The sequence below is a fragment of the Tachyglossus aculeatus genome, chromosome 12 (assembly GCF_015852505.1).
Source record: "Tachyglossus aculeatus isolate mTacAcu1 chromosome 12, mTacAcu1.pri, whole genome shotgun sequence".
NCBI lineage: Eukaryota > Metazoa > Chordata > Mammalia > Monotremata > Tachyglossidae > Tachyglossus > Tachyglossus aculeatus.
Genome location: NC_052077.1, coordinates 36,128,843 through 36,155,086, shown reverse-complemented (window position 1 = coordinate 36,155,086; position 26,244 = coordinate 36,128,843). Strand labels below are relative to the sequence as shown.

Below are 26,244 nucleotides of genomic sequence, written 5' to 3'. Positions count from 1 at the left end.
ATTTTATTGATGGGGAAACTGAGGCGCAGAGAAGTGAAATGACTTGCCCAAGGTTACACAGCAGGCACAGGGCAGAAATTGGATTAGAACCCAAGACCTCTAACTCCCAGACACATGCTCTTTCCAAAAGGCCATGCTGCTTTTCACTTGGCCCTCCTTGACTTTCTCCTGCCCATAGAAGTACAAGTATATTAAGTACAGTGCTCTGCACACAGTAAATACCCAATAAATACCACTGATTAATTGATTGAAAGGAACTGCAATTTAAATAAGATCAGAGCTCTCTCACTAGACACCATTGACCAGCTGAGTTGCAGAAACCCTCTGATTGAAAGCCTCATGCCAATGGGTCTACAGGATTATAGAGGATTCGATTTCTGGAATACCACCTTTGTGAGACAAGATTTTTCTATCAGCAGCACGGTCTATCAACACGCCAAATGCTGACACATTCGTTGGCAAGGACCACTTCTTGTTGATGGCTGAAGGTTATTTTCCAGCAATAATGGAACAAGCAAATCCCCAACCTGCCTACAATACAATTGTGCAGAAAATAAAATTGTCCACCCAGAATGGTGACCATTTTAACACCACTGGAGGCACCTGGAATATTTCTTTCAGATTTTCTTTCTAGTTCTAAGTCAAAACAACCTTTTGTTTAGTAGTTATTAAGGACATCTTAGATGACAGGCATGTAGGACAACTGGTGAGATACCAAGGATGAATTAATTCAGGGCACCAGAATGAGGACTCTGGGTAGGGAAGAAATGCATACACACTCAACAACCAGGCTCCTTTTGAAGAGCTAAAGGACTTTGTCATTCTTGTATGGGGAATTCTAGGAATTCAGCATCACATCAGTGATGATCTTCCCTTCCCTCCCACCTCCCATGTGAGGCTTCACTGGAGGCGGAGAAGATGTCAGGTCTTGGCCATTTATGGTGGAAACTATCAGGTCAATTCACTTCTGCATTTCTGCAATGACCCTGGTCAGAGCCAGCCTTAGCCAACATTAGCTGGTTGAGGTTTTCTACTCCCCCCACATCCCTTCTCTCCCCCGCGCCCCCACCCTGGGTTGCAATGGGGCTTGAAAAATCAAGAAAAGCCTAGTGGGGAGGTCTATTTTGCCTATCTGGTATTGCTGGAAAAAAGTCGGTGCCAGTGGCCAAGCTGATAGGTACCTTTGGACTGATTCCCAGAGATGTTGGCCAAAATCTTCAGACTTCTCCTTTTCAACAGGAATGGTTAGATTCAGTTGCCAGCGCTATGTCAACATTATACCACCATTAGAAGGGTGAATCAGAGTTACCTAATAATTACACTTTGACTCCATTTTCCACAGTTGGGTTGGAGGGAACTGATGAACAAGCTGAAAGCTGGCATTAGAACAGATTCCCGGCTCACTGTGAAACATTGGCCATGGGGCCTCTGCTCAGGTCAGCAGGAGTTCTTGAGACACATCCCAAGGGATCCCTTTACCTTATGACCTTGCTTTGGAAGCATCCATGCAAGCAAAGCCAGCTGATCCAGAAGGCCAGCTGGTCTCCCCAGAGATGAATTGGAGAGAATGGCAGTTACCTAGCTCTGGGTCCTCAGGCCGACCAAGCTGAAGGTCAGTGGAGCTGGGCTTGGCTCCTACTCATTCTTTGGTTGTGAGTCTTTGGCTTGCCAAAGGAGGCAGTCCAGTTTTCTGGGCTTTTTATGTTCATCCCAACAGGAATTCCATGAAATGGCCCTGAAGCTTCATAATACTCAACATGTGACTTAAAGGAAATAATTTTGCTTCCAAGATCGCCAACTCTGGAGCCATGTGAGAAATGGTGATCGTACTCCTCTGTCTGCCCAAGGACTCTGGAAGCAGTGTGGCTTAGTGGAGAAAGCCCAGGCCTGAGAGTCAGAGGACTTGGGTTCTAATCCTGACTCTGTCACTTGCCTGCTGTGTCGCTTAAGTCAGTTAACTTGCCTGAGCCTCTGTTTCCTCATCTGTAAAAGAGGAATTCAACAACTGTTCTCCCTCCTACTTAGACTGTGAGTACCGTTTAGGATAGGGATTATGTCTGACCTGATTTTCTTATATCTATTCTAGAACTTAGTACAGTGGTTGGCACATAGCAAATGTTTAACAAATGCCATAATCATCATCACCATATTCATTCATTCATTCAATCATATTTATTGAGTGCTTACTGTGTGCAGAACACTGTACTAAGCGCTTGGGAAGTCAAGTTGGCAACATATACAGACGGTCCCTACAAAACAACGGGCTCACAGTCTAGAAGGGGGAGACAGACAACAAAACAAAACATGTAGACAGGTGTCCCTATCAGGTGAGCTTGGCTGAATGCAGAGCAAATGAGGGAGAGCAGGTATTTCACCCCCCCCCCTTTTAAATGAGGAAACTGAGGCACAGAAGTTACTACTATAGTAATGAAAACAACCCCTGCACTCACCAGATGGTAATGAAATCTCCTCAAGAGGAAGCATTTGTAATGTGTGTACTGGGAAATGACAAGAAGCAGTGTGGCCTAGTGGACAGGGAGTGAGAAATATAATAATAATAATAATAATGGCATTTATTAAGCACTTACTATGTGCAAAGCACTGTTCTAAGTGCTGGGGAGGTTACAAGGTGATCAGGTTGTCCCACAGGGGGCTCACAATCTTACTCCCCATTTTACAGATGAGGTAACTGAGGCACAGAGAAGTTAAGTGACTTGCCCAAAGTCACACAGCTGACAGTTGGCGGAGCCGGGATTCAAACCCATGACCTCTGACTCCAAAGCCCAGGCTCTTTTCCACTGAGCCACGCTGCTTCTCCAGGACTGGGACTGGGTTCTAGTCCTGGCTCTGTCACTTGCCTGTTTTATGGTCTTGGTTTTGTGACTTCACTATCGCTGCCTCAGTTACCTCATCTCTAAAATGAGGATTAAAACTGTGGACCCCATGTGGGAGATGGACTGTGCTCAACCTGATTAACCTTTTTCTACCCCAGGACTTAGTTCAGTGCCTGGAACAAAGAACACATAATAAAACCACAAAACAAAACTGTAACTAGGTCCCAAGCCTCTGGCTGATCGCAGCTGCGAACATTCCCGTCTGCATGGAGACCTGACAAAGATAGATTCGTAGGCGCCACAACAAGTCTTGGCGGTATGAGTAACCGGAGCTCTCTGAGAAAAGCACCACAGTAACCGTCGCCTTCTCTCCCACCACCGAGGGTCCCCCACTCCCAGTACGCTCTGTGCCTGCCAGGCTGGGGAAAAAGCTGCTCCAGTGCTCCCTCAGAGTCTTCTGTCGCTGCTGAGAAAAGCCCCTGTAGTAACTACCACCTTCCCTCCCTCCATCTTTTAGACGGTGAGCCCACTATTGGGTAGGGACTGTCTCTATATGTTGCCAACTTGTACTTCCCAAGTGCTTAGTACAGTGCTCTGCACACAGTAAGCGCTCAATAAATACGATTGATGATGATGATGATCGAGGGCCCTCGCTTCTGGCATGCTCCATGCCTCCCAAAGCAGTTCCTGCATGCTCTCGGACCCCTCCATCCCTGCAGAGGAAAGTCCCTGTGACTCCTTTCCTCTCTCCCCTGAGGGTCCAACTTCCAGCATGCTCCACGCCCACCAGGCCAGGGATAGAACCTGCTCCTGCCCTCCATGTTCTTGTACTCTTTCATTGCCATCAAGAAGAGCACTGTGGAAAACACCACCTTCCCTCCTGCCACCGAGGGTCTCTGCTTCCGGCATGCTACATATCTGCCAAGCTGGGGACCCGACATGCTCTCGCACTCTTTTATCACCACTGAGAAGAGCATGGTGGTAAGAGCCATCTTCCCTCGTGCTACTGAGGGTCCCTGCTCTCAACATGCTCTGTGCCCACCAGGCTGGGAGAAAATCTACTTTCCTGTGCTCTCGGATTCCTCCATTCCCACCCAGACTTTGAGCCAATTTTGCGTATTTGTTTGTGTTGTGTTTTAATGTTTCATCAATCTTGTTGTGCCTGTCTCCAATCATCATCATCAATCGTATTTATTGAGCGCTTACTGTGTGCAGAGCATTGTACTAAGTGCCTGGGAAGTACAAATTGGCAACATATCCCCTCTCCCCAATGAAACTCTTAGATTTTGAGTCCTCCAAGGAACAGGAACAGTTTCTAATTGCCCGCTGTGTATTCTCTCCCAGCTCTTAGGTCAATATTCGACACACTTAATGAATACTATTACTATTAGAAGGTAAATGCCTTGAAGGTAAGTGACTTACCCAAGGTCACACAGCAGTCCAGTGGCTGATCCGACATTAGAACGCAGATCCTTTGACTCTCAGAATGGTGCTCTTTTCACTAGGCCAGATTTAGCTACCCTGCCCTCAGAATTTCCCAAGCAAAATTTAGGGTTCCACATGCCTTTGAAGAGAGACTCTATACGAGAGAGAAGCAGCATGGCCTAGTGGATAGAGCATAGGCTTAGGAGTCAGAAGGACCTGGGTTCTAATCTCAGCTACCCCACTTGTCTGCCGTGTGAACGTGGACAAGTCATTTAACTTCTCTGTGCCTTGGATACCTCATCTGTAAAGTGGGGATTAAGACTGTGAGCCCCATGTGAGGCATGGACTGTATTCAACATGATTGTCTTGTATCTAATTCCTGTCTTGGAACAGTGCCTGGGGCACAGAGTAAGCACTTATAAAATACTATTTAAAAAAAATAAAAGTAGGAAGAAACAGGTGAAAAGAGGGCTAGGAATAAGAAAAAGGGAAGCGTAATCCTTACAGAAGGTACCTGGTAAGCTTCTTTAACTCTGAGCATGCTCTGTGGGAGGGGCTGGACATTGGGACTGACAGTGGCCAATCACTTCTACTTGCCATTTGCAACTCTTATTTTGTATCCATAAATTCTTTTTCCTTGGTCATTTGGAAGCCTTTCACATCCTCCTCACCCTGGGGAGATTTCCTGGCAGCTACTGATGTTCTGTGGTCCTGAGATCCAGCAGTCCACCAGTTAAGACATCCATCCTTAAGCTATAGTGTCTTCATTTGAACTGAGGCCATTTTCCCAGGTAAATAATATAAAGAGTTCTTTCTAACGTCTGTGGAGAAATCTGAAACATAAATCCAAAAAAAATCTGCATAGTCTACAGTGTTCCTGTCCAAACTTTCATTTATAACCTCATCTTCAGACCATAGGCAGCAGGGCAAAAATTACCTGATTTTCCTCTCCAGTAGTCACTAACAGGAAGAGACTCCTTTCCTGTGTCAGCAATTCTGCAACAAGGTTATTCCTTTGACATCTCAGTCACTCTGACACTTTCCTGCTGCTGGCTCAGAAAAATATATTTTTTTAATGTTCTTTTAAAAGAAAAAATAATCCACTGAGAGACATTCTTCCTCTTCCATCTCCTTCCCCTCCCACTCTCCTAACTCACATTCTTTTGTTCACTCATCTTTTCTTGGGATGAATACGAGCTGTGTTTCTGTGGTGATGTATCTCTTAGTCTTTTTCGTTTAACAAGACTTACCTATTGCAAAGATGGAAATTGGTGCTTTCTATAGAAGCTGCAATTTGCCAGATAAGAAATTTCTGGTCCCACAGTAGAGCTCTGGGGAAAGCTAATTATCTGAGCCTTGCTTCACTGAACCCACCTGTGGTTTGAATAGAGATGATAAAAAAAGATCAGATCAGGAAGCTTTATGGCCAAGTGGAAATAGACCAGACCTGGGAGGTAGAGGCCCTGGACTCTAATCCCAGTGCTGCCAGTTGCCTGTTGTGTGACCTTGGGTAAGTCACTTAACCTCTCTGTGCCTCAGTTTCCTCATCTGTAAAATGGAGAGTCAACACATTCTCCCACCACCTTCGACTGTGAGCCCCATGTGGGACAGGGACTGTGGCCAACCTGATGATCTGGAGTCCACCCCGGCGGTTATTACAGTGCTTGGCAACTCTAGACCGTAAACTCATTATGGGCAGGGAACGTGCCTGCTAATTCGGTTGTATCGTCCGCTCCTTAGTTCTTAGTACAGTGCTCTCTACATGATAAACACTCAATAAATACCATTGATTAACAGATACCACAATTATTGTTATCATCACCACAAAGCAAAACTGGGCTTTCTGCTGGCTAAAAATAGGTAAGCCCCAGTTGCCCAGTCCACGGGGGGCACTGGCCCCCAGAGCTTTTTGAGTTGGACTACCAGTCAGTCAGCCAATCATATCTTATTGAGCACTTACTGTGTGCAGAGCACTGTCCTAAGCACTTGGGAGAGTACAATATAACAGACGTATTCCCAGCCAGGCAGATTTCTGACAAAACCTTAGACTTTCTCATCAGGGCTGAAAAGACACAAAATGGTATAGAAGCGATAAGGCCTAATAGATAGAGTCTGGGCTTGGGAGAAGGTAGGAGATCTGGATTCTAATTCCAGCTCTGCCACTTACCTGCTGTGTTCTTCCCACTCCTCAGAGAAGCAGCGTGGCTCAGTGGAAAGAGCACAGCCTTGGGAGCCAGAGGTTGTGGCTTCTAATCCCGGCTCTGCCACTTGTCTGCTGTGTAAACTTGGGCAAGTCACTTAACTTCTCTGGGCCTCAGTTACCTCATCTGTAAAATGATTAAGACTGTGAACCCCATGTGGGACAACCTGATTACCTTGTATCCCCCCCAGCACTTAGAACAGTGCTTGACACATAGTGAGTGCTTAACAAATGCCATCATTATAATTATTATTATTAGATGCAAACTCCATGTTGGACAGGGACTGGTCTGATTTGCTTATATTCTTCCTTCCCCAGTATTTAATACAGTGCTTTGAGGTAAGTGCTTAAAAAATGCCAGACTTATTATTATTATTACTGTTAGCTTTCTGCAATCTGGCCCTTGCCAGTTCCATTCCACCAAAAATCCCTGCCTCCTTTTTGCCTCCTGGTTTAAAATGAAATGTCAGCACCCCTGAGCCAAACTCCTTTTGATTTGTTTCTCCGATCATACAAGGATCTGAATCAGCATGGCTGTGATTAGTGTATTCAGCTTCCGCTTTGTACTGTTAGGCATCTATTGTATTCCCCCTTCCCCATCTCTAAGCCTCGCCTACTAGGTGGTACTGGTTTTTGTCTCCAATTCACCCAATTCTGGCTTTGTCATGAATTCAATCAGTCAATCGATGGTATTGATTAAGTACTTACTCTGCACAGAGCCCTGGACTAAGTCCTTGGGAGAGTACACTAGAATTCCTCCGCAGTCAAATAGGAGAATACAATAGGGAAAAGAGAAATGAACGGAGGACTCTCCCAGACTTTTTAACGTCCATTTTGCTTGGCCCAGAACATTTTTTTTTTAACAGAGTAAAACAGTCATTGAAAATTGTTGTGAGTTTTTTTAACACTTTACTCCATTAGGAGGGTTGGGGTAGTTAATGACATTTTTAGTGAGACAAATGTTTCCATGATGGAGGACATCACCATTCCTGTCTTACCTGTCTTGACCACTTAAAGAGGATTTCTAAAGCAGGAGGCAGTGAAATGCATTAGAAAAGTGCGTGGTCAGATGGTTATGAGGAAAAATTAGGGAATCTCTTCTGGAAGATGCTGTCAGCCTCTAGAGAGTCCAGTGAGGGTGGGCTGGGGAGGGGGCCTGCTGGGGAGAGAGTTTGAGGCCCAGTTTGATGATCCAAAAGTCAAAATTCCTTCACTTGCTTCTCAGGCCTCAGTTGACATAGCACTAATCAAATATTGTCCTCCAGCTACATGATTTCACACAAATTTCTGGGCTCAGAAGCGGCCATAGGGGATGATGGGTCATTATGAGATTGGGAATAATAATATCTTGCTTTTGGTAGTGTGCTCTTACTCTCCTCAAATGCTTTCACCTCAGTAATTCCATTTTATCCTCAACAACCCTGGAAGGTTTTTTTTTTTTGCAAATGGTATTTGTTAAGTGCTTACTATTTGTCAAACACTGTTCTAAGCTCTGGGGTAGGCACAATTTAATTAGGTTGGACACAGTCTCTTCCCCACATGGGGCTCACAGTCTAAGTAGGAGGGAGAGCAGGCATTCCCATTTTACAGTTGTGGAAACTGAGGCACAGAAAAGTGAAGTGACTTGGACAAGGTCATACAGCAAGCCCTTGGCAGAGCCAGGATTAGCACCCAATGTCCTCCTGACTCTCAGGCCCACGTTTCCTCCACTAGGCCATGCTGCTTCTCAGGCAGGGAAAGACAGGTATTATTATCTTCATTTTACAGATGAGGAAATTGCAGCTCAAATAAGTTAATGACGTTCCCAAGGACTCACAGCAGTCTAGTAACAGAGCTGGGGCTAGAACCCAAGTCTCCTGCTTCTTTGCATTTGAAAGTGTACAGTTATCACTCACCTCTCAAGAAGACCTGGGGTCCGGCCATGTAAAGATCAGATAGATCACACAGTAAGCGCTCAATAAATACGATTGATTGATGATGATGATAGAATCCTTGTGCCAGTCTTGCTAAGGTCAAGTTTGTAATATTGGGCTATTTGTTAAGCGCTTACTATGTTCCAAGCAGTGCAGCTAGCACTGGGGTAGTTTCAAGATAATCAAGTCAGAACACCGGGCCAGAAACTCCAGTCCGAATCTCCAGCCAATGCCCAAATGGGAATTTCTGTGGAATCACAGCCTACTTCTTGTTTGAATACTTGAGAGAAATCTTCACTCCCTCTCTGGAATCATTCAACATACTGGTTAATTTCCCAGTACTGATTTTCCACATGATTTATCTTCTGTTTGGCAAGATCCTTCAACCTATGTAAAATATCCTTTTGATGGAGAAGGCAAGAGAAACTCTTCACAGGTGAGATCAAAAGTTAAGTAAAGAAAACCGATTCTCTCAAATACACCATTCATCTGTCGACATTTTGTCTCGTTGTTAGGGATGGACCAAAGAATCGGGATTTTCTTCATGGCTCTAATACTGCATGGGAACATGGTGAAGGCATCTGTGGAATTCTCATCCTCTGGCCAAGGTTTCCAGATGAAATGATGTTGCTTTTCCCCATCAACTCCAGCCTTTGCAAGATCATCCGAAATGGTCTCCAAGTAACCCAAGGGCAGAAAACTCGTGGTCTCAACAAAACCTCCAGACCTTTCCACCTTTTTTACTTACAGTATTTGTTAACTGCTATGAGCCAGGACACTATATGAAGCACAGGGGTAGATCCAAGCTAATCAGGTTGGACACAGTCCCTGTCCCACATGGGGCTCACAGTCTTAATCCCCATTTTACAGATGAGGTAACTGAGGCCCATAGACGTGAAGTGACTTGCCCACGGTCACACAGCGGACAAGTGGTGGAACCAGGATTAGAACCAGGTTCTTTTGATGCTCAGGCCCGTGCTGTATTCACTAGGCCAAGCAGTTACTCCATCTCTTAGTGGAAAGAGCATGGGCTTGGAAGTCAGAGGACATGGGTTCTAATCCCGGCTCCGCCACTTGTCAGCTGTGTGACTTTGGGCAAGTCGCTTAACTTCTCTGTGCCTCAGTTATCTTATCTGTAAAATGGGGATTAAGACTGTGAGACCCAGGTGGGACAACCTGATAATCTTGTATCTACCCCAGTGCTTAGAACAGTGCTTGGCACAAGGTAAGTGCTTAACAAATGCCATTATTATTATCTCCTCCAAAACCATTCAGGAAAAAAGTGAGAAAGCATTAGGGCCTCTTCTAGGATTTTGCCATCTTGAGGATTTTTTTTCACTGAAGCATTAAATATTAACCATTCCACTTTCCACACCTTCACCCCTGAAATGCACAATCTTCCCAACAGCAAAGCAGAGCATGACCACACTCCCTGTGGTTCATTTTGAAGCCCCAAACAAACCTCAAAGGCATCTTTTCCAAGTCCATCACCTACAGTCAAATGATTTTCTGAGAACCAGCCCATAATAATAATAATAATAATAATGATATTTGTTAAGCGCTTACTATGTGCTAAGCACTGGCACTGAGCCATTTTTTAATTCAACCACTACTTCTTTTCAGAAATGCTCAACGAATCACCATATCCATCTCATTCTATTTGCTGCTTCGGTAAATGTTACGATTGAATAGAAATCAAACTTTTCAAGTTCTAAGGAGAATGGAAAGGTAAATATAGATTTCCTGAGGAAATCCTTCCCATAAAACTTACATTGTTCTCTGACTCTGGTCTGATTTCTATTTTGGTATGGTTTACTTACTTGGCCTTTTTACCAACATCTTCCAAGACTAAGTTTGACCCTCAGCTAAGGTGAAGGGAATGGAAGAGTCTGGATGAAAACCAGATTCCTTTTCTCTTAGACCGGGGGTCCTATGTGGGACGGGGACTACGTCTGGCCCGATTATCTTATCTATCCTAGTGCTTGGCGCATAGTAAGTGCTTAACAAATACCCCAGTTATTATTGTTAGTCTCTGGAGGAAAAAAAAGGACAAAAGGGATGAAAGAGAGAAAGAGTGGAAGCAGATAGGCTATAATATGCTTCAAAAAGATCTCACTCTATTTAGTGGTGGGCTTTCCATTAGACCAAAAAGGCTAAGGACAAGGGCTGGAATCTTGTGGCTGCCCTGCTGACGTCAGCCCTGATCCCTGAGAATTCAGAGTGAAATTTGGCTACCTCTGTAGTAAAATTTGGCTACAGTCTAGATCTCTGGTTTTGCAGGCCCTGCCCTTAAACCCCCTCCAAAATGGGGCTCAACTTCAGGTTTCAAACCAGTAGAGAGACACACACACACACTTCCCCCGCCACCAACTCGACTTATTTTTGGAACACGCAAGATGGAGGGAGGCTTCTAAAATCATCTGCGGCAGTCTGAGGGTTAAACCAGCTTAACCCATTTTTTATTCAGAGAATGGCTCCAGAAAGAAGAGTCTGTCCATAACACTGGGACGTGACTAGCTCTAAACCTGTGGTAATTTCCGGCCCCCGTAGCAGTCATGCACACCTTTTATCCTCCTCCCCGTCCCTCCCACCCCTAACTAACAGCATCCATTCATAGCTACTCACTACTGCAGGATTTGACCTGAGGAAACACTAGAGTTTTGTTTCACTTTATTAACTCAGAAGTGTTTTTTGAAAAGTCTTTAAATAACGTTTGCCCTTGACCAGCAAGGGAACTGCCCAGTCTGAAGTTCACAGCAGGAGCTGGTGAAGTTCTGAGTTCGAGTTCTTCGGACACAGGAGGGACCCAGGGAGGTGAATCGGCCTGGCCTCAATATCCTCTTCGTCCTCGGAACGGGGTTCCTGGATCTAGGAAATTAAATTCCTGACTCCTTCGACCCAGATGCTGCCCAAAATGTCTTTTGGCGGCGGTATATAAATAGTCCCTCGGCTACTGCTTTCCTCTCCTTCCAATCTTCCTAGGAACTGATATTGCCGTTAAATTTCTCTAAAACAGTCACGTTTCTGTGTTCGAAAATCCACTGCTGAGTCTCAGACAAAGGGTCACATCTGTTCATAAAAATCTTCTTCTCAGCTGGATTGCAATCTACACAGCTGTTGCTCACAGGATGGAATAAAGTTTTGTCCTAAGGAGGGAGGGAGGGAGGGAGAGAGAAAGAGAGAGAGAGAGAGAGAGAGAGAGAGACATAGTGAAAGTGAAATTAAGCAGCCCATGACAAATACTTTAGCTGTATTCTCAGCTTCTTTCATCGTTCTTTTAGTAAGTGGGACTCAAACAGGCCCAGGCTCATTTTCTCTCTTCCGTGTAGAGTCCGTTTTTCCAGGATCTGCCCAGCCGGTGAATAAATAAAGCCAGGCCTACCTGCCAGCAAGTCAGGGTGAGCTGAGGGCTTTCTGGGTTTGCTGTTAGGGCCCGGTCTGTGGATCTGAACCAGGTGGCCGGCACCTCTTGTCTTCTCTCATGAGTAATAATTATAGTAATGATAATGGTATTTCTTGAGGGCTTACTCTGGGCCAAGCACTGCACTGAACACTGGGGTAGATACAAGATAATCAGGTTGGACACAGTCTCTGTCCCACATGGGGTTCACAGTCTGAGTAGGCTGGAGGACAGCTATTTAATTCTCTTTCTAGAGAAAAGGAAATTGAGGCACACAAGGTTACACAGCAGGCCAGTGGTGGAGCCTGGATTAGAACCCAGGCTCCCTGACTCCAGGGCTGGCGCCCTTTCCACCAGGCTACACCGCCTCTTTAGTTCCTGAGGGTTCAGCCACGGGTGCTGGGAAGGTAATGGGGGACACAAAACTGGGCTCTCTCCACTTGCATTTGGTAGGGTCTTACATCACCACCTTCATTATTGGTGGTATTTATTGAGCTCCTCCTGGGGCAGGGAGCAATACTAAGCACTTGGGAGGGCACACCAGAAACAAAAATCCTGTTCCCTGCCCTCTGGGGGCTTATCAATCAATAAATATTATTTGAATGCTTACTGCGTGCGGCACACTGTACAAAGGGCTTGGGAGAATGGGCAGGGAGCATTTCTATTGACTATTTGTTTTATGGTATTCGTTAAGTGCTTACTCTGTGCCCGGCTCTGTACTAAGTTCTGGGGGTAGATACAAGCTAATCAGGTTGGATACAGTCCATGTCCCACGTGGAATGCCCAGTCTTAATCCACAGATTTACAGATGAGGTAACTGAGGCACAGAGAAGTTAAGTGACTTGCCCAAGGTCACATAGCAGAGAAGTGCTGGAGCTGGGATTGGAATGGACCTTCTCACTCTCAGGCCCCTGCTCTATCCACTAGACTGCACTGCTTTACCATTGTATCTCTGAATTGTATTCTCCTAAACTCTTAGTACAGTGCCCTGCACACAGTAAACACTCAGTAGGTGCCATTGTTGACTGATTAATTAATAATAATTATGGCATTTGTTTAAGCACTTACTATGTGCCAAGCACTGTTCTAAGTGCTGGGGCAGATGCAAGGTAATCAGGTTGTCCCACGTGGAGCTCACAGTCTTCATCCCCTTTTACAGATGAGGTAACTGAGGCCCAGAGAAGTTAAGTGACTTGCCCAAAGTCACACAGCAGACAAGTGGTGAAATTGGGATTAGAACCCACAACCTCTGATTCCCAAGCTCGGGCTCTTTCCACTAAGTGAGCTCTGCCACTTGTCAGCTGTGTGATTTTGGGCAAGTCATTTGACCTCTCTGTGCCTCAGTAACCTCATCTGTAAAATGGGGATTAAGACTGTGAGCCCTGTTGGGTAGGGACTGTCTCTATATGTTGCCAATTTGTACTTCCCAAGCGCTTAGTCCAGTGCTCTGCACACAGTAAGCGCTCAATAAATACAATTGATGATGATGATGATGATGAGGATGTGGGACAGCCTGATCACCGTGTATCCTCCCCAGCGCTTAGAACAGTGCTTTGTACATAATAAGCGCTTAACAAATACCAACATTATTAAGCGAGACAGGCGAACAAACTCTCTAGAAGTCATAAGAGAGGAGGAGGAGCAAGGAGATGAGAGAGTAGCATGGATATGTCAGAATGAGATAACTGAATAAATAATTGAATAACCATAGATACGCAAGAGCCGAGGAGGGGAGTGAATACACACAAAAATGCTGAGGGTAGCTGGAAGAGTAATTTGTGGATGGAAGCCTCCACGAAGGGGAGGTAAATTCAGCTCCTGTTTTAGCCCGATATCTTGCGGGCCTGCCCCAACTCCGGCCCCCAGGCAAAGCCGTTCCTGCATTAGACATGGCTCTGGTTAGGAATCATCATCATCAATCGTATTTATTGAGCGCTTACTATGTGCAGAGTACTGTACTAAGCGCTTGGGAAGTACAAATTGGCAACATATAGAGACAGTCCCTACCCAACAGTGGGCTCACAGTCTAAAAGGGGGAGACAGAGAACAAAACCAAACATACTAATAAAATAAATAGAATAGATATGCACAGGTAAAATAAATAAATAAATAGAGTAATAAATATGTACAAACATATATACATATATACAGGTGCTGTGGGGAAGGGAAGGAGGTAAGATTGGGGGGATGGAGAGGGGGACGAGGGGGAGAGGAAGGTCTAACTCTGCTGCCGCTTAGGGTTATGCGGAGCTCTCTAAAGCTCACTTAACTTCTCTGTGCCTCGCTTACCTCATCTGTAAAGTGGGAATTAAAGCTGTGAGCCCCATAGAGGACATGGGCTCTGTCCAACTTGATCTACTCCAGTGCTTACGACAGTGCTTGGTGCATTAAGCTCTTAACAAACACCATAATAATAATAATAATAATAATTATTATTATTATTATTATTAACTTCTCTGTGCCTCAGTTCCCTCATCTGTAAAATGGGGATTAAGATTGTGACCTCCACGTGGGACAACCTTGATTACCTTGTAGCAGCGTGGCTCAGTGGAAGGAGCACGGGCTTTGGAGTCAGAGGCCATTGGTTCAAATCCTGGCTCCGCCACTTTTCAGCTGTGTGACTTTGGGCAAGTCACTTAACTTCTCTATGCCTCAGTTACCTCATCTGTAAAATGGGGATTAAGACTGTGAGCCCCACGTGGGACAACCTGATCACCCTGTAAACTCCCCAGTGTTTAGAACAGTGCTTTGCACATACAGTGCTAAGCGCTCAGTACAGTGCTCTGCACACAGTAAGCGCTCAATAAATACAACTGAATGAATAGTAAGTGCTTAATAAATGCCATTATTATTATTATTGTTGTATCCCCCCAGTGCTTAGAACAGTGCTTGGTACATAGTAAGCACTTAACAAATACCAACATTATGATAAACACTATAAGCCAAGAGCTGGGGTAGATTCAAGTTAGGTGGGACACAAAGGGCTCACATTCTTAACCCCCCTTTTACAGATGAAGTAACCGAGGCCCAGAGAAGTGAAGTGACTTCCCCAAGGTCACACAGCGGACATGTGTACTAAGCAAGCGCTTAGTACAGTGCTCAAGCGCTTAGTACAGTGCTCTGCACATAGTGAGCACTCAATAAATACGATTGATGATGATGTGGTGGGGCCAGGATTGGAACTCAGGACCTTCTGACTCCGAAACTCATTCTCCATCTACTACACCACTGGTGAAGGGACTGTAGTATCTGCCACTGCAGTCCCCCGCATGTTCCATTGCGTTCTGGGGCTAGAAGAATGCAGAAGCTGGGGAGTGTTGCAGGGGCCCTCGACCTAGGGCCAGGTACAGCTAGTTACAGGTTCATTTCTGGTCTCTCCCACAGCCCCTCCACCCCAAACACATACACACGGTGCCCTTTTCCCTCCGGCAGCCGGGAGAGGTTAGCAGCAGCGCCGGCCGATTCCGGGCCCGGGAATAACAGGCGATCTGCTCCGGGGGCAAAGTCCAGCTAGACCAAGCCCACTCCATATCGGACAGATCTTTTATGGCATCATCAGCCAAGGAAAGATTGATGGGAGAATAAGCCTCCTCCTTCACCGGACCCGAAATTTCAACCTTTGCTGGAAGGCAGCGCTCGGGGAGGTCACGGGGAAAACCTCAGAGTTGGGACGGCGATCGTGTGTGTGTGTTTGCGTGGTTCTAATATTCTGGTCTGAGGGCCGACTGCAGTTTCAGCTCCTTTCTCCATGGGCCCCTATTCCCGTCCTACCTGCTGGCGTCGATTTCCAGATTAGCTGGGTGTGAACACTATGAGTGACCCTTGTGCCAACATCCACCTACCAACGTGTATCAGCCACCTGGGATCAGAGAAGCAGCATGACTCATGGAAAGAGCATGGGCTTTGGAGTCAGAGGTCATGGGTTCAAATCCCGGCTCCGCCTATTGTCAGCTGTGTGACTTTGGGCAAGTCACTTAACTTCTGTGTCCCGCATTTACCTCATCTGTCAAATGGGGATTAAGACTGTGAGCCCCGCGTGGGACAGTGTGATCACCTTGTAACCTCCCCAGTGCTTAGAACAGTGTTTTGCACATAGAAAGTGCTTAGCAGCATGGCTCAGTGGAAAGAGCATGTGCTTTGGAGTCAGAGGTCATGGGTTCAAATCCCAGCTCTGCCACTTGTCAGCTGTGTGACTTTGGGCAAGTCACTTAACTTCTCTGTGCCTTGGTTACCTGATCTGTAAAATGGGGATTGACTGTGAGCCCCACATGGGACAACCTGATCACCCTGTAACCTCTCCAGCACTTAGAACAGTGTTTTGCACATAGTAAGCACTTAATAAATGCCATAAAAAAATAAACGTCATCATCATCATCTGGGCTCCTCGAGTTCCTGAGTGGGGACAGTGGGGTCTGGGATGGGTGGATACAAGCAAATTGGGTTGGACACAGTCTCTGTCCCATGTGGGGCTCAAAGTCTCAATCCCCATTTTTCAGATGAGGTAACTGAGGCCCAGAGAAGTGAAGTGACTTGACCAAGGTCCACACAGCAGGCAAGTGGCAGAGCTGGGACTAGAAGCCATGACCTTTGGACTCCCAAGCCCGGGCTCTAGCCACTAGGCCTTGCTACTTCAAATAGAGCATTTTCAACGATTGTCAGACCAGGGCAATTGAGGGCTCCTCTCGCCCTGAGATGGTGGTGGTGGGGCTCTTTCGAGTTGGGGGTGAGGGTCAGGGTTGTTTGTGTGCATTACCAATCAGTGGTATTCAGTACAGTGCTCTGCACACAGTAAGCGCTCAATAAATACATCTGAATGAATGAATTCATTGTGTGCTTAAGGTGTGCAGAACACTACACTATGAACTTGGGAGAGTAAAATACAAAAAACGCTAGTAGATCCGATCCCTGCCCTCAAGTCTATTGATCTGACTGGAGCCTGCAAAAACCCTAGGGTGAAGATCACCGACTCCTCTCCTAAGCTTCATACCTTGCCTCAGCACGACCCACGGTGTGAACAGAGGCCGAGTGCCGCAACACAAATGGCAGGTGTGTGTGGCGCGTGTGGTGTGTGTGTGTGAGTAGCCGACCTGGATTGGAAGATAATAATAATAATAATGGCATTTATTAAGCGCTTACTATGTGCAAAGCACTGTTCTATGCTCTGGGGAGGTTGCGAGGTGATCAGGTTGTCCCTCATGGGGCTCACAGTCTTAATCCCCATTTTACAGATGAGGTAACTGAGGCACAGAGAAGTGACTTGCCCAAAGTCACACAGCTGACAAGTGGTGGAGTCAGGGTTTGAACCCATGTTAGTCATACCAGCAAGAGAGTATTCTGGGGGCGAGGGATAGGCTGTGTAGCCAACAATCCTTCTCATCCAGCCTCCGCGGAACAAAGATCCTTTGTTTTTTTTATTTTTTTTTTAATGGCATTTATTAAGCGCTTATTATGTGCAAAGCACTGTTCTAAGCACCGGGGAGGTTACAAGGTGATCAGGTTGTCCCATGGGGTGCTCACAGTCTTGGTCCCCATTTTACAGATGAGGGAACTGAGGCACAGAGAAGTGAAGTGACTTGCCCAAAGTCACACAGCTGACAAGTGGTGGATCCGGGATTTGAATAATAATGATGGCATTTATTAAGCGCTTACTATGTGCAAAGCACTGTTCTAAGCACCGGGGAGGTTACAAGGTGATCAGGTTGTCCCACCGGGTGCTCACAGTCTTAGTCCCCATTTTACAGATGAGGGAACTGAGGCCCAGAGAAGTGAAGTGACTTGCCCAAAGTCACACAGCTAAGTGGCGGAGCGGGATTTGAACCCATGACCTCTGACTCCACAGCCCGTGCTCTTTCCATTGAGCCACGCTGCTTTGTTGTTTTGATGTGTGCTGTTCGCAGTGCCTGGCACGACTTCAAGATCTGCTTCTGCGTCTCCCAAATTTCCCTGAGCCTCTGCTGAAGGAGAACCACCGGGTCCCGACGGTTGCACTTCTAGGCTGACCTACCTGCTGTCACCCTCCGCCCTCCTCACCCAACCAACCAGGGGAGTCAGAAGATCATGGTTTCTAAACCCGGCTCAGCCACGTGTCTGCTCTGTGACCTCGGGCAAGTCACTCACCTTCTCTGTGCCTCAGTTACCGCATCTATAAAATGGGGATTGAGACTGTGAGTCCCACGTGGGACAAGGAACTGTGTCCAACCCAACTTGTTTGTATCCACCCTAGCGCTTAGTACAGTGAAAGTGCTTAACAAATACCGTAATTATTTATTATCATTATTACTAGACCTCAGCCCTGGAGGTTAGCTTCGCTGGGCCTACAGAGTGCTCGCTCTGCCCTTATCTGCATCAGATCAATCAATCAATCAATCAATCAATCAATCATATTTATTGAGTGCTTACTAACGTCAAGGAGCAGATGGGTTTACTTGCTTGCTCTGCCCTGAAAGCCATGGGGACTATTTTCCCACTTTGTGCCAATCCCATTGGGGTGCCGGCTGCTTCACGACAATGGAGTTAGCACCATATTCAGGCATAGCTTCACATGCGCTATTTAAGGTTCTCCTCTCCTGCGCCTTCCTCTTTACCCCTTTCCCCTCACCCTGAAATGGCTCACCAAGACTGGGAGGGTAAAAAGGCCGAGGGGGGTTGGGGGGTGGGGGGCTTACTCTTCAGGCCCAGCCAGCCTGGGCTGAATCTCTATGAAAGTCTCAGGGCTCATGCCAATGTGCTGACTGGTCCTTCCCCTCGACCCTCACAACCCTCTGCCCCATCACCTCCTGCCATCAGGTCACGCCACCCCCTTCCCCACCACCCCCATTGCACCTGGGGCTGAATTACTGGACAAGTTGGTTTTGATCTTCTTCCAGAACGTGCCAGTTGCCAGGGGCAACAACTCTCTGAATCAGGCAGACTGTCTTGGACCAAATGGCCATCAGCAGGCTGGGACCCAGGCAGCAGTGAGAGCAGCAGGCGAGTCACTGTGTCGCCCGGACGACCAGATGGAAATGCCAGTGGAGCCAGAAGCCTCTCCTCTCTCTGGGCCAGGTGCCAGAGTAATGAATAATAGTAATAATTGTGGTATTTGTTAAGCACTTCCTACGTGCCAAGCGCCATTCTAAGCGTTGGGGTAGATACAAGGTAGTTGGTTGTACACAGTCCCTGTCCCAAATTGGTCTCACAGGTTTAATCCCCGTTTTACAGATGAGGTCCCTGAGGCCCAGAGAAGTGAAGTGACTCACCCAAGGTCACCCAGCAGACAAGTGGTGGAGCTGGGACTAGAACCCAGGTCCAGAAGAGGCTCCCATGGCCATTCCAGATGGCCCACAGGCAGGGATAACAGCCAGGAGGCACCAGAAAATGCTCACCTCCCAAATAGCTTACAACCAGCCGATCAACGGCATTATTTGGGGACAGGATACTGTCCTAAGTGTTCGGGAGAGTACCTGGGCCAAGGCCCCCATTACTCCAGGAGCATAGTGTTTAGCTCAGTCCAACAGCTGAGGAAAGATCCAAGGGAAACAGACTACCTTACTAATCATTTCTACCCTCTGAGAACGGGCCAACACATTCAAGAAGATCATTCAATCAGTGGAATTTAATTAAGCACTTACTGTGTGCACAGCACTGTACTAAGTGCTTCAGAGAGTGCAATGTAACAGAGGTGGTAGACATGTTTCCTGCCCACAATAGCGTGGCTCAGTGGAAAGAGCACTGGCTTTGGAGTCAGAGGTCATGGGTTCAAATCCCGGCTCCACCAACTGTCAGCTGTGGGACTTTGGGCAAATCACTTGACTTCTCTGTGCCTCAGTTACCGCATCTGTAAAATGGGGATTAAAACTGTGAGCCCCCTGTGGGACAACCTGATCACTTTGTAATCTCCCCAACGCTTAGAACAGTGCTTTGCACATAGTAAGCGCTTAACAAATACCATCGTTATTATTATTATTATCTAGAAGGGAGAAGAGCCCTCTTCTTTGAGTCTCTGTAGACAAGAAATCTGCTCAATTAGAGTATCTTCTCTAGGCTCCTGGCACATTAGACCGTAAGCTCCTTGAGGGTAGGGACTGTGTCATCTTAGCGTGGCTCAATGGAAGGAGCCCGGACTTTGGAGTCAGAGGTCATGGGTTCAAATCCCAGCTCCGCCACTTGTCAGCTGTGTGACTTTGGGCAAGTCACTTCACTTCTCTGGGCCTCAGTTCCCTCATCTGTAAAATGAGGATTAAGACTGTGAGCCCCACGTGGGACAACCTGATCACCTTGTATCCCCCCAGCGCTTAGAACAGTGCTTTGCACATAGTAAGTGCTTAACAAATACCATCATTATTATTATTATTATCTTCTCAATCAATCAATCAATCAATCGTATTTATTGAGCGCTTACTATGTGCAGAGCACTGTACTAAGCGCTTGGGAAGTACAAATTGGCATCACATAGAGACAGTCCCTACCCAACAGTGGGCTCACAGTCTAAAAGGGGGAGACAGAGAACAGAACCAAACATACCAACAAAATAAAATAAGTAGGATAGAAATGTACAAGTAAAATAAATAAATAAATAAATAGAGTAATAAATATGTACAACCATATATACATATATACAGGTGCTGTGGGGAAGGGAAGGAGGTAAGACGGGGGGATGGAGAGGGGGACGAGGGGGAGAGGAAAGAAGGGGCTCAGTCTGGGAAGGCCTCCTGGAGGAGGTGAGCTCTCAGCAGGGCCTTGAAGGGAGGAAGAGAGCTAGCTTGGCGGATGGGCAGAGGGAGGGCATTCCAGGCCCGGGGGATGACGTGGGCCGGGGGTCGATGGCGGGACAGGCGAGAGCGAGGTACAGTGAGGAGATTAGTGGTGGAGGAGCGGAGGGTGCGGGCTGGGCTGGAGAAGGAGAGAAGGGAGGTGAGGTAGGAGGGGGCCAGGGGATGGACAGCCTGGAAGCCCAGGGTGAGGAGTTTCTGCTTGATGCGCAGATTGATCGGTAGCCATTGGAGGTTTTTGAGGAGGGGAGTAATATGTCCAGAGCGTTTCTCCCCATCTAGACTGTAGGCTTGTTGTGGGCAGGGAATGTGTCAGTCATATTGGTATAGCGTACTCTCTCAAATGCTTAGTACAAGGCTCTGCAAACAGTAGAAGCAGCAGCGTGGCTTAGTGGAAAGAGCATGGGCTTGGGAGTCAGAGGTCACGGGTTCTAATCCCGGCTCTACCACTTGTCAACTTTGGGCAAGTCACTTAACTCCTCTGTGCCTCAGTTACCTCATCTGTAAAATGGGGATGAAGACTGTGAGCCCCACGTGGGGCAACCTGATAGCCTTGTATCTTCCCCAGCGCTAGCACAGTGCTTGGCAAATAGTAAGCACTTAACAAATACTATTATTATTATTATTAATTATTATTATTATTATAGTAAGCGCTCAATAAATTTGATTGAGTGACTTCTAGTGTACTCTTCTGAGGATTACTACAGTGCTCTTCACAAAAGTAGGTGTACATATTACTGACTAGCTTGCTCATTGCTATCCTCTTCCTCCTCTCTGGGACCACCCCCCTCAAATTCCAGGATTAACCCTGGAAAAAGGTGGCTTGCCTGATCCCCTCAAAACCTCACAGCTTTGCCCTGCGGTTGAAGTGCCAGCCAAGACGCTTTTCAAAGATGAGGAAATCATCGCCTCAGAGAAAGTCTGTTCGTCCCAGCCTTTCCAGAGATAGAGGAGGCAGAACAGCAGAAGGATTTGACAGGATCAGCCACCCATTAAACGCTTCACCTGAAAACCCGTCATGTTCTGGTCATGCTGAGATATGATTGCCCAGATCCCAAACAGAATCCTTCACTGATCCTGTTGCCGTCAGTTCTGCCATAACGGGAGTCTTTTAATACACGCTTTGGATGGAAGGCCGATAGGGAATTAGAGACTTTTCTTCAACCATGGGAGCCCGTTTGGGCTTAGCCTAGCGCGATGTCGCAGAGAATCCCCAGGTCAGATCTGCTGAGTTCAATAGCATCAGTTTCCTCAGCAGGAGTTTTGATGATGATGGTGCTTGTTTAGCGCTTACTATGTATCAAGCACTGCTCTAAGCGCTAACGTAGATACCAGTTTATCAGTTTGGACACAATCCCTGTCTGACATGGGGCTCACAGTCTTCATGCCCATTTTACAGATGAGGTAACTGAGGCACAGAGAAGTGAAGGACTTGCCCAAGGTCACACAGCAGGCAAGTGGTGGAGCTGGGATTAGAAACCAGGTCATTCTGAATACCGGACCCGTGCTCTATCTATTAGGCCACGCTGAGTTTTCCAACAAAGTAGTCTTTACATCCTATGAGAACTATCCTACCTCCTAACTCTGTATATGATCTCTGTATATTCAGCAAATACAGAGGATATGGTCACCCTTTCCCCTGCCAGGTTTGTTTGTTTGTTTCTTTCTTTCTCTCTCTCTCTCTTTCTGTTTCTTTCTTTCTTTCCTTCTTTCTTTCTTTCTTTCTTTCTTTCTTTCTTTCTTTCTTTCTTTCTTTCTTTCTTTCTCTCTCTCTCTCTCTCTCTCTCTCTCTCTCTCTCTCTTTCCTTTCCTTCCATCCATCCATATTATTTATTGAGTGCCTACTTTGTGAAGAGCACTGTTCTAAGCTCTTGCAGGAATGCAAGAGTTAGTAGATACAATTCTTGCCCTTAAGGAGCTTTCAGTCTGGCAAGCGAGGCAGACACGAAAACAAATTACAGGTCGGGGGAAGGTATGTATTGTGTGCTATCAGAGAAGGGAGTATCTAAAGGGCTTAACTGATGAGGGTATGTTTTCGGGGCTATTTGTTAAGCATGTACCATGTGCCAAGCATTGTGCTAAACACTGGGGTAGATACAAGATAAACAAGTTGGACACAGTCCCTGTCTCACCTGGGGCTCACTGTCTAAGAAAGAAGCAGAGCAAGGCTTTAATCCCCATTTTACAGATGAAGAAACCGAGGCCCAGAAAAATTAAGCAATTTGCCTAAGGTCACACAGCAGGCAAGTGGCAGAGCTGGGATTAGAACTCAGGTCCTCTGAGTCTGTGGGCTGTGCTCACTTGCCTAGACCACACTCCTTCCCTACTCTTTGTGGGCAGGGTCCGTGTCTACCAACCCTGTTTTATTGTACTTTCCCAAGCTCTTACTTTCACTGAGCCACACTTCTCTTTAAACTGCTTCAAGTTTCAGCTCTGCCGATTAGGGTAAATGAGAGAGGGTTCACCCTTGAAGGAAAATCTTGAGCTTGAACATCACCAAAGTCTCATCCTCCCTTCCCCCAGGCTGGAGGCTAGGCCTCACAGGCTCTTACCTTCCGGTAACTCCAGTGCTGGTTTCCCTTCATGCCGTGGCAGTCGTACAGGGTGACCGGGCTGCTGTGGGAAATGGCATCCAAGCAGAATTTTCGGGTGTGAAGCGGTTCCCCTGGGCGAATGTCCTCTCTCCAGCCAAAGGTGAAGAGCTAAAAGCAAGCACAGAGGAAAGGGCTAAGGGTACATGGGCCCAGACCACCCCTGCCCTTCCCTCATCACTCCTTCTCCTTCTCCATTTCTCCCTCCTTGCCGTTCTCCTCACCTCTCTCCTCCCCTGCCTTCCTATGACTTCCACCCAAACCATTTGGTTAAACCCAGATCAATCAATCAATGGAATTTACTGAGCACTAACTTTGAGCAGAGCACTATACTAAGAGCTTGGGAGAGTACAGAGTCGATAGAGATATTCCCTGCCTGCCAGGAGCTTATGGTCTAGAAGGGGAGTTTATAATAATGTATATATATATATATATATATATATATATATATATATATAATGATAGCATTTACTAAGCGGTTACTGTGTGCAAAACACTGTTCTAAGCGCTGGGGAGGTTACAAGGTGATCAGGTTGTCCCACGTGGGGCTAAGTCTCCATCCCCATTTTACAGATGAGGTAACTGAGGCCCGGAGAAGTGAAGTGACTTGCCCAAAGTCACAAAGCTGGCAATTGGCAGAGCAGGGATTTGAACCCATGACCTCTGACTCCAAAGCCTCGGCTCTTTCCACCAGGCCACGCTGCAGAAGATTCAGACTCACAATCCTGGGTCCAGGTGAGCTCCCCAAAGTCCAGGAATTGTGTGTCAATGGGGTTTCTTCCCACAAATTAGTGCAGTGCTCACATAATAAGCACCATTACTACTGTAAGTACAGAAGTCCCAGAAACCACTGATAGGAATCCCGGAATACTTTGCCCTACCCTGACAGACCACCCAGACTGTCATTTCTGGTTAGATGTCGCTATAGAAGAAATAAAACAAAACCCCAAAATAAGAACACCTTTCCAAGTCTGCTTTCAGACAGGCCTACATGAGGAATTGCATGGAGCAAGGTTGGCTCCCTGGGGAACTGTACTAAAGTCCACATTGGAAGCTGCCCACGTTGACTAGCTCTGTCTCAGGATTCCTGCCAGGCCTGACCACCTCGAGGAACACTCCTAGTGGTTCTTTGAACAGAAATCTTCACCACTGATGGCCAAGCAAATAATAATAATAATTATGGTACTTGGTAAGTGTTTACTCTGTGTGAAGCTCTGTTCTAAGCCCTGGGGTTGATTCAAGTTAATCAGGTTGGACACAGTTTCTGTCCCACATGAGCCTCGTAATTCATTTTATCCCCATTTTCCAGATGAGGAAATGTGCCCCAGAGAGGTTAAATAATTTTGCTTAAGGTCACGCATCAGGCAAGAGAGGAACTGGGATTTTAACCCTGGTCTCCTGACCTCCAGTTCCATCATCATCATCAATCATCATCAATCATATTTATTGAGTGCTTACTGTGTGCAGAGCACTGTACTAAGCGTTTGGGAAGTACAAGTTGGCAACATATAGAGACAGTCCCTACCCAACAGTGGGCTCACAGTCTAAAAGGGGGAGACAGAGACCAAAACCAAACATACTAACAAAATAAAATAAATAGAATAGATATGTACAAGTAAAATAGAGTAGCAAATATGTACAAACATATATATATATATATATATATATACATATATATGCTGTGGGGAAGGGAAGGAGGTAAGATGCGGGGGGATGGAGAGGGGGATGAGGGGGAGAGGAAGGAAGGGGCTCAGTCTGGGAAGGCCTCCTGGAGTAGGTGAGCTTCCAATAGGCCATGGGACTCCTTTTATTGTCTTAGTGGCACACTCTTGTTGGAGAGTATATTGTACTCTCCCAACCACTTATTACAGTGCTTTGCACTCAGTAAGTGCTCAGTGAATACGGTTGACTGATGATGGGTTTGTATAATCCAGGTGACCGCTAGTTCCTTTCTTTCTGTTTTTTTTAAGTCATATAATTTTTCCATTTTTACAGTTACTCAAGTACCCTTCAAGGAATATCCATAGGTTGATACTAAAGTCCATTTTGAAGCTCTGCTCCCAGAAGCCCCCATCCAACAGCTTAGCTTTTCCCAGCCTGTTTTGAGGAGAGAAATGGCTGACTCATACCTGCCATTACATCCTTTCTTGGCCCACTGGTGTCCAGTGGGGAATTCAATCATATTTATTGAGCGCATACTCAATAAATGTGTACAGAGCACTGTACTAAGCACCTGGAAAGTACAATTCGGCAACAGATAGAGACAATCCCTACCCAACAATGGGCTCACAGTCTAGATGCGGGGAGACAGATGACAGAACAAAACAAGTAGACAGACATCAATAGCGATATACGGGCAGACAGGGTTCACCAAGGTGTGTCCGGACTTGGCCCAAGAGCAGGTGTTCACTCCTCAGGGCTGATGACCCCCACAGTAATTGAACTGAACACACCTTGCTCTCCTGAGGTCTCTGTTGAGACCTGAGGGTTTCCCAACAGGACTGAAAAAATCCAAAATGGTATCTCTCCGGCCTACTAGCTCTTTGAAGCTGGGTTCTAAACCCAGCTCTGCCTTCCTGCTGGGTGACCTCGGGCAAGTCATTTCATGTCTCTCTGCCTCAGATACCTCATCTGTGAAATAATTATAATAATAATTATGGTATTTGTTAAGCACTTACTATATGCAAGGCACTGTACTAAGTGCTGAAATGGGGATTGAGACTGTGAGCCCCATGTGGGACAGGGACTGTGTCCAACCCAATTGGCTTGTATCCACCCCACCGCTTAGTACAGTGCCTGGCATACAGTAAGCACTTAACAAATGGCACAGTTATTATTATTAGGTGGCCACATGGCTCAGCCATGTGGAAGGCTCAGGTGGTTGGGACTCAACGTGAGTTCCCGAGAGGGGATGAGGATAAGCGAATCTCTTGAGATGAAGTACTGTGTCATTGTGTTAGTATCAATGCTGGAATGAATTGTCCGCCCCCAACCCCGACTCCCACTCTCTCACTCCTTCTACCTTATCATCAGAATTGCTCCCTAATTACACCCCTTCCCTAGAGTGCCCTTGCTCTATATTGCTTTTAGTTTGAGGAGGATGCAGAAGAACAGCAGAAGCCACCAGACAC

The 26,244-nt window shown here is 46.5% G+C and overlaps 1 protein-coding gene across 2 annotated transcripts in view; it reads right to left on the bottom strand.

Annotated features, from left to right (window-relative positions):
- Nucleotides 1-10,809: 10,809 nt before the first annotated feature.
- GALNTL6 (polypeptide N-acetylgalactosaminyltransferase like 6) overlaps nucleotides 10,810-26,244 on the bottom strand; it is a 775,084-nt gene continuing 759,649 nt past the window's right edge. For both annotated transcript variants that reach the window (XM_038755166.1, XM_038755167.1), the window contains 2 exons: nucleotides 23,075-23,224; nucleotides 10,810-11,518 (listed from right to left, as the gene is read on the bottom strand). In XM_038755166.1, the coding sequence (XP_038611094.1) occupies nucleotides 11,351-11,518; nucleotides 23,075-23,224 (318 nt within the window). In that variant the 3' untranslated portion in view covers nucleotides 10,810-11,350. The remainder of the gene's footprint in view (nucleotides 11,519-23,074; nucleotides 23,225-26,244) is intronic.